This window comes from Ostrea edulis, chromosome 8 (genome assembly GCF_947568905.1).
Source record: "Ostrea edulis chromosome 8, xbOstEdul1.1, whole genome shotgun sequence".
In the NCBI taxonomy this organism is placed as follows: domain Eukaryota; kingdom Metazoa; phylum Mollusca; class Bivalvia; order Ostreida; family Ostreidae; genus Ostrea; species Ostrea edulis.
In genome coordinates this window covers 53,650,381-53,659,798 of record NC_079171.1, presented here as the reverse complement: position 1 = coordinate 53,659,798, position 9,418 = coordinate 53,650,381, and the positions used below count along the sequence as shown (strand labels likewise).

Genomic DNA, 9,418 nt, shown 5'->3' with positions numbered 1-9,418 from the left:
CATTTGACCCAAATGATAGGTTGTATTGGCAAACTAGATCGTTACATCGACCATATAATTTGCGAAATGTTGACTTTAAAGGAGACTGTAATGTGTGTAGTTGGATGTCTTATATAAATTCGGAATTCAACATCACTTAGCCGCCAGTATTCCGAACATACCCCCAGAGGTCCATGGTTGCTTTTTCTTCATTTTGTATTCTTCTTAGGATTGATGAGACTAATCACTATTATATTTGTTCACAATCTTTTTATACGGTTTGCTGCCTCTCAGATACTTTGGGTCTGTATTGAAATACTCTTTTCAAAATCTTGGATACAGAGAAAAACATGATACAAGTATTACTCTTAGTGATCTAAATAACAACACACGTGGAAAATCATTTTTTCATAGAACATATTTAGAAAAATTCACAAATTGAACTAATTCCTTTTACATATTGTAGCTTTATTCATATAATGTATAGAATGCTCGGACATCCGTCTAGAATGCTGGTCCTGGCTGTCCTGAGTATGACCATCGGTAGTGGTCACTCACTATTTGACCCACAAGGTAAGTGGACCCACAGGAGTGTAAACTGATTCAAAATCAACTGAAATAGAGATAAGATGCTGCGGATTACTGATAATACACGAGGAATTTATCATCCTGTTATTACTCTTTTATTATCATACTCGCGAAATACATGTAAAAAAAATTCTATCAACAGACCATTCGCGAACTCGTTCTCTCGCAATTTGACATCGACGAGTCATTTTCCGGTATTAAGTACTCGCTTTAGTAGAATAAGGAATATACATGATTTGATTCATTTTTTATTTTGCAAAATCAACTTTTCTGTTTTTTATATGTCTACTTTAACATTGAGGATTCCCATCAAAGTCTTTGTCAGTATCGTTTTGTGTTCAATTGATATGTTTTTATTTTGGAAAACCATGTGAGGAAAAAAAAGAAAAGAAACTGTCGTTTATTATAGGATGTGTAATTTGCCGAGTGCGTTGTCCTGAATTAGATGTCTTTTAATTTACTTTTGTTCGCTTTAGTGACAGTCGAAAGTTGTACTAATTCGGAACTCAAGCTGCATCTCATGAACGCTTCCGAAGAAGGTCTCGTCTTCATTCAAGGTCGCGGGAGTGCTTGTAAGCATACAACCACTAATACGCCACAGCAGTTGACTTTCGATTTCGGAGTGTGTGATATTCAATATGTAAGTCTGTTATCACTCTTTATAGATAAAACTCAAAATATCTGTTCTGGTTATCTTGTCTGGACATATCTGTTTCAAAACTTAATCGGTCCATTTTTTAATATTGTAACTTCATCTTGGTACGTGAGTTATTATCAACAGTCCCTAAATGATACTTCCAAAATTACAAGCGGTCATTTTCACAATCCATGTATATTTATAAAGTTGATAATCCCAAGTGTTTGCATATACCAACAAATGGGGCGAATCAAAGCATAGCATTTCAGTATTTATCAGTCAGGGTGAAACAGTAATGTAATCGATTTGACTGATTTTGCTCAGGATGTTGTATTCAGAGTAGTCGTGCAGAAACGACAGGAAGTTCAGACCGGGGACGACAGAGTAATCCCGATAATGTGCATGCTGGACCTCTCAGACATATTGGTGAACGGAGTTGTATTTCCGGGGTTAGTTTCGTATCTGTGTAAAGCACACAGCAAACAACGGTTTTGTATTGCTTGTATATCTAAAATGTATATAGTAATGTGGATATTAATATGATTACGGTGTGACCGTTGGGGCGAGCGCAGCATATCTGAATACATTTTCAAAAAATTTATATTGAAAACAAGGAAAACTGATCTGGTTCACTGTCAATACATAGGATTACTGTCTTGCTCTTCTCGCCAATGTAGGAACCAGTTTAGCGGGAAATGCAACAAGCGTGTTGTGACGTAGCCTGGTAGTTGTGACGTGACTGTTTACATTTCTTCAGACAATATTTCAAAAAGAAAAAGAAAGGGGAAAGAATATGATTTTCATTCTTTCCTTTCAAATAAGAAAGGTTTGTAATACTTCACAGATTTTTTTTATTATTATTTTACGAATCGAACCATCCGCCATTTTGTACGAGGGACTTCTTGGATTGACGTCAAAAAAAATTCTTGTTAGAGGTTGAGATTTAGCTCGGATTATTTCTCGCGCTCTAGTCATTAGAGCTCGCAGTACGAGCCAGCGCTCCGTGCTGGCTCGCTGCGCTCGCTAATATTTTTCCAAAAAAAATCATAATACAAGGTAATCATGAATAGAAACGACTAACTGCACATTGTTTTGTATGTACCTTTTCTCAAAAATCTAATTGTACGAATCAACTTTTGTTTCAGCGAAGGTATGGACAGCACAGGGGTTAATAAAACGGAGAAACCTAAAGCACGCATGCGCGTCTTTTCGCACAGCGTTGACGTCAGTAAAGGAGTCGTGACCCTAAATGACCCCCTCGGAATGGAAATCAAGCTGGAAGAAGATTATCAAGGTGAGACACTAGAAACCTCCCGCGACAGCAATCATTTCCGGAAGTCACACCAAATTGATAAATATTTGTAACTGTCTGAAATGCTGTTAAACAATCCTAAATGTCTTTTTTATTCACAAATTTGCTCAAAGAATGTAAGAAAAACAATTCTAGTAATATGCACTTTGTTTTATACTGTGTATTACAAATGAAAAGGTAAGAAATAATACCATGTCTTTTCTTTCGTACCTGCTAATTCAATTAGATTTGAGATATTTGTAATCATACAATTATTATGCAATAGTATGCTAAACAATTTTGTTGTGTGTGTTTTTCAATGTGGGATACATTTTCAAGTCTCTAAAAATTCTGTTTTCCACATACATAACAAAATACATGTATTACTTCTTTACATGTATATGATATGAAGACTATCGCTATCGGGGTGCTTTGCTGCCATAATGTTCAGTACAGACAAGCGTTAGTTCGATGTCTGAGAGGACACTCAGAGTTGCAATTGAATAGTTAAATTGTAATCCCGTGGGGATCCGGGTTAGAATACATCCTTAGTACCCCCTTGCTTGTCGTAAGTGACGACTAAATGGGACAGTTCTTAGGATGAGACAGCTAAAACCGAGGTATCTTGTCACAGCAGATGTTGCACGATAAAGACCGTCCTTGCTCAAAGGTCGTAAGCGCCGAGCGTAAGCCTAAATTTTGCAGCTTTTCACCGACGATGGTGACGTCTCCATATGAGTGAAATATTCTCGAGAGGGACGTTAAACGAGATACAATCAATCAATCAAACTGAATATAGTATTGTAAGGATTTTATTTCTTTACAGATAGTTTTGACATTCGAGCCAAAGACTGCACTGCGGCTGTGATACCCATCATAAGACACGAGTAAGTGATTTAAAGTATTCTGATTAACATACGAATGAGTGATTTAAAGTATTCTGATTAACATACGAGTGAGTGATTTAAAGTATTCTGATTAACATACGAGTGAGTGATTTAAAGTATTCTAATTAACATACGAGTGAGTGATTTAAAGTATTCTGATTAACATACGAGTGAGTGATTTAAAGTATTCTAATTAACATACGAGTGAGTGATTTAAAGTATTCTAATTAACATACGAGTGAGTGATTTAAAGTATTCTAATTAACATACGAGTGAGTGATTTAAAGTATTCTAATTAACATACGAGTGAGTGATTTAAAGTATTCTGATTAACACAACATCACAGGTGTAAGAAATACGCGTATACGGGACGAATTGATAGATATCGTATTTTAAGTGTGGGAATTCCACCATAAATGAAAGTAGAATGTAAATATAAGAAATACATTTATTTTCGAAAAATACATGAGGGTGTGGATTGCAATGCTTCACACCGACCTACTTCACGAAGCGCATCAGGCCTATTTACATCATGCGTACTTACATCAGTACTTAAATCAGGCGTACTTACATCAGTTCTTACATCAGTCATACTTACATCAGACGTACTTAAATCAGGTGTACTTACATCAGTACTTACATCACTACTTACAGCAGGTGTACTTACATCAGTATTTACATCAGGCGTACTTAAATCAGTACTTACATCAGACGTAGTTAGATCAGTACTTACATCAGTACTTACATAAGTGCTTACATCAAGCATACTTACATCAGTACTTACATCAAACATACTTACATCAGTACTTACATCAAGTGTACTTACATCAGTTCTTAGATCAGTAGTTACATCAGTACTTACATCAAGCGTACTTACATCATGCGTACTTACATTAGTACTTGCATCAGTACTTACATCAGGCATACTTATATCAGTACTTACATCAGTACTTACATCAGGCATACTTACATCAAACATACTTACATCAGTACTTACATCAAGTGTACTTACATCAGTACTTAGATCAGTAGTTACATCAAGTGTACTTACATCAGTACTTACATCAGGCATACTTACATCAAACATACTTACATCAGTACTTACATCAAGTGTACTTACATCAGTTCTTAGATCAGTAGTTACATCAGTACTTACATCAAGCGTACTTACATCATGCGTACTTACATTAGTACTTACATCAGTACTTACATCAGGCATACTTATATCAGTACTTACATCAGTACTTACATCAGGCATACTTACATCAAACATACTTACATCAGTACTTACATCAAGTGTACTTACATCAGTACTTAGATCAGTACTTACATCAGACATTCTTACATCAGTACTTATATCAGTACTTACATCATACTTCTATGCTGGCGTGGAGCTTTATGTATTTTCAAACGTTCAATAGACGTCTCCATATGAGTGCAAAATTCTCGAGAAGGAGTTAAATAAGATTCATTCAATCAATCAATCAATCAATCAATCAAAAGCTCAATTATTCATTCATTCTAACTCTAGATATATAAACACTAGATATGTTGCTATTCTATGTAAAACGATGATGAGGAAAATGTATAAATGGATTTTTGAAGGTTTTCGAAGACGTATATCAGAATATACATGAATGTAATGCTGTAAATTCCTTTTTATACGCGAGTGCTTAATATCGCGAAATGATTCGTATACGTCATATATTCGCGATCCACTGTTGATCTAGAGTCTTTACATGCATTTTAGCTATATAAAAATAAAATTAATTCGCGAGTGATGCTTCTCACAAAATTACGCAATAATGAATTCCTTGTATATTTAGGAACTTACAGTAATTCATGAAATAATGAATATGTAGACCCCATGAAACACTACAATTGATGACGTATCTCCCTACTTAGATGCGCCCCGGATTTGGAATTGTTTCCAAACTTTGAGAAGAAGAACAGAGGGGCGCTGGAATCTAACTTCCGGGCGTTCCAACCTACGAACCTTAATGGCGAAGCGGAGGCGGATGTGATTTTCACGTGTCAGCTGTCTGTGTGTCGTGGAGACTGTCAACGGGTGAGAGAGAGAGAGAGAGAGAGAGAGAGAGAGAGAGAGAGAGAGAGAAAGAGAGAGGATAGAGAGAATAGGATAGAGAGACAGTATGGGAGACAGAGTGAGAATATAACAGACATAATTATGGACAATAGGAGAGAAAGAAAAAGAAGCAATAGGAGAGAGATAGAGAGACAGTATGAGGGATTATAGAGATACAATAGGAGATAGATAGATAAAGAGATAGATATATTTACTGTTAATTATACCCCAAAGTACACTTACTTGCATTAACACAAGATCACGTGATCAGATATTAAGTGTGTGCAGATTATCTTGGATACAGGTAGCGCTAAAAAGAAACAAAGAATATTCTGATACCCTCTTCACCTCTTGGACGAACTGTTTTGAGCTGAATTCTTCAACATAAATAATATGTGTTCAACCTTTCACTTTCATTGTCAGACTCACTGCTCAGGAAATGCGAACAAAATCAGAAGAGCCGCTGACGAGGTCAACGAGATAACAGTGGGAACGCGAATCCGCGTGATTTCACCTCTACAGAATCAAACATGTGATTCCTTAAGAAATTGTGACACATTTTCTAATATCATCAAGTTTTCACTAAAGAGGTTTCATTTACAAAGTATTTATGGGTAAACCGCGATATTTGTCAGACGTGTTCTCTATTCAAACCAAAAAGAAGATTAAAAGCATGTATTTCGTTCTTTCATCTATTATATCATACATGAATGATGAGTATTTGTATTGATAGTAGAAGAAAGATTCTTCCCCAACTTGTGCATGGAGAGGTTGTTTGTATACCTTATTGCCATTCTGGTCGGGATCGTGATGCTTGGCTCATGGGCAGCGATTGGCTTCCTAGTAACTCGTCTGGTTAGCAGTGGTATTAAACCGGATCTTGAAGTGGCTAGATCGGTTGGACGACGGTTGTCATCCATTCTCAACCTACCCCAGGGTTACAACTTTAAAGACCCGAAAAGGTTTGGCTGCATACCGGAAGAAGAAGGAATGACTCCTCCGCAGCAAAGACGAAAATCTGTCACGGTTAGTTCAAGTGATATAGTTAAACAAATTGAGCTAAATCTCCATGACCAAATCATACAGATAAATACAGATAAATATATGAACATTTCCTATGGATGGATAGAAAACACTTCCGATTGTTAAACCCATAAATATATTTAGCTCTATCGTTCAATTCAGAAATAAATTATTGTCATTCTTAACATACATGAGGTTATTATGAACTTCATGAAAAGTATGGAAAACATAAAACATTTAAATATTCAATTATGAACAGACATATTTGCAAATCTATGTACATCTACATATACACTCCCACCTTACTCTCATCAATCCTACCCCATCCCACCTACCCCACCCAACTCCATCCCACCTAACCCACCACACCCAATCCCATCCCACCTACCCACCGCACCCATCCCACCTACTCCGCCGAACCCCATCCCACTTACCTCACAACAACCACACAATCCCATCTCACCTACCCCACCCAATCCGATCCCACCTACCCCACCCAATCCGATCCCACCTACCCCACCGCACCCACCCAATCACATCCAATCTACCCCAACCCACCTACATGTACCCCACCCAATCCCATCTTATCCACCTTACAGGGAAGCATATTGTGACACTAATTACCAGTATTCTGTTACATAACAATAAATGGAATGCTATATTATTGTAGGTCATGCATGTTGGGGCCATTGATGCGTGAAAAAACGTTTCTAAGATATGCAGTGATGTTACACGCAGTTATAATCTCAGAAATGTTCTGTGTCTTTTTTGTCATTAAAGGTCCATTCTATGAAAACCCTTTTTGTTGCTTATTATTGTTCTTCAGCCAAGTTTCATAACGTAATTTTCTTTTCCTGTATCTCTGTTTACAGTTCTAAAGTACTTTGTATGAGTTTTTACATAACTTACCAATTTAAAAGCAAATCCATACACGATACCTTATTTAACAAACTCTCAGATTTATCTAGAAATTAGATATCAATTTTGAAAATTATCTGTAGCGTGAATGCAAGGTGAAGATAACGAACAGTGATCAATGTCATAATTCCTATAAGCAATACAAAATAGATAGTTGGGCAAACACGGACCCCTAGACACACCAGAGGTGGATTCAGGTGCCTAGGAGGAGTAAGCATCCCCTGTTGACCGGTCACACCCGCCGTGAGCCCCATATCCTGATCAGGTAAACGGAGTTATCCGCAGTCAAAATCAGTGTGCCAAGAACGGCTTAACAATCGGTATGAAACACGTCAGACAGAATTTGACCCAATGCGAGGTTGTATTGACGAACTAGATCGTTATAACGACCATAGAATTTGCGAAATGCTGACTTCAATCGAGACTGTTGAAATCCCTGTACCATCAACTTGTTTGTCAGTAGCTTACCTCGATTTAAAAACTGACTATACCCAGAACAAGCTCTTGCATATCGAATCAGTTGAGATATATAAACACCATATGCAGGTGATAATGGAATATTGCTACATAAATATGGGAAGTTGACGATGGAGAAGCTGAAATCATCCCGTTTGTCACACAGTTGAGTTGTCAGTTTGCCGTTAATGTCTACTTTTAATAAAATATCTAAGTATGAAGCAGAAGTGGACGACTCTGTGGTGTCCTTTATTTCGAGCTCACAGGGATTTATCAAATCGACATATGAATGAAAGCTATCATTGTTAATAGACAAAACGTCATCGATATATCTAAGAGTCGAATTGAAGGTCACAGCGAGAGATTTGTTCTTCACACGTAGAAGTTTTTGAATAAATTCTGCTTCATATGAATATAAAAACAGGTCAGCTAACAAAGGAACACAATTCGTGCCCATGGGAATTCCAACAGACTGTTGGAAGACCTGATCACCAAAGACCACGAAGATATTGTCAATGAGGAACTCTAGCATATTTTTTATTTTAACTTCAGAGTACTTGTGCGTGGAATCAGAGTGGTGTTTGACAAAGTAAGTTTTTGAATGACTGATCACTAGGTATGAATATTTCCGTTTTCCGTTTTTGTCGAAGAAACAACTGTCTATGATGTCAAAAAGTCTAGTCTTTAATTTATCGTGAGGAATGGTCGTGTATAGTGTTGAAAAGTCATAGGTTTTAATACTATTTATTTGGGAAAAATTCTGTGATTTCAAGTTTATTAAAAGTTCTTTAGAATGTTTTAGAATCCACATTTGATTAACACCACTTCTGGCATATGTAGTCGCACAGTGAGTTTGAAGTTTCTCCTTCACAGCTGTTAACATTTTCGTGAGGAGCAAAGATAGGGGCTTGGTAGAACATTTACTGGATCCAACAATGTATCTTTGTTTGTAAGGGTTTTTATGTAGTTTAGGAATCGAGTATAGGTACGGTAACTCATATTCATTCGACTCATTGAATGGAATATTAAATGTGTCTAAAACTGAAGCATGGTTTTGAATAATTTCGTCTTTTGAAAGGGCAGTTGGAGTATAAGTATGATTACCAAAAGTGGAATTAATGCCAAGTTCGTTTAAAATACAGTTGTAATAATGAGCCTTACAAACAAAGACAATGAATACATTCAGTCAAGTGATCATATCGATTCAATGATTAATTTAGGGTACTGTTTTTAAAAATAAACTTTAAACTAAACTTAAAACATATTTTTTAAGACTTGCATTTAATCTATCATTCGGTTTTTATGTAGGTGAAAAATCTATAAACATAGTTTTGTCTACTCTTATTTTTATGTCTTTTTTATGTGTTTCTTGTTCTTTGTTTTAGTTTGTTGTACACGCAGAACGCATTAATTGTGTTGGTTAAATAAAACGCAATGATAATAAATAAAAAATATTCAATATATACTCTCTCACCAGCTCTGACTGGTTAGCAGATAAATTATCTTGTAAAAGCTGAACTTTATACCGAACCAGAGAATTCCGATTTCAACAA

General features: G+C 36.3%; 1 protein-coding gene across 3 annotated transcripts; it reads left to right on the top strand.

Annotated features, from left to right (window-relative positions):
* Window positions 1-626: 626 nt before the first annotated feature.
* LOC125661894 (uncharacterized) lies at window positions 627-7,287 on the top strand. 3 transcript variants are annotated; one of them, XM_056146477.1, is made up of 7 exons: window positions 627-1,207; window positions 2,350-2,498; window positions 3,322-3,382; window positions 5,288-5,450; window positions 5,892-6,000; window positions 6,202-6,494; window positions 7,162-7,287. In XM_056146477.1, the coding sequence occupies exons 2-7, from the start codon at window positions 2,357-2,359 to the stop codon at window positions 7,189-7,191; spliced, it is 798 nt and encodes a 265-aa protein (XP_056002452.1). In that variant the 5' UTR covers window positions 627-1,207; window positions 2,350-2,356; the 3' UTR covers window positions 7,192-7,287. The 3 variants fall into 3 exon arrangements, with proteins under 3 accessions (XP_056002452.1, XP_056002451.1, XP_056002453.1); XM_056146476.1 differs by lacking the exon at window positions 627-1,207 and adding an exon at window positions 1,538-1,653; XM_056146478.1 differs by lacking the exon at window positions 627-1,207 and adding an exon at window positions 1,657-2,030.
* The last annotated feature ends 2,131 nt before the right edge of the window (window positions 7,288-9,418 follow it).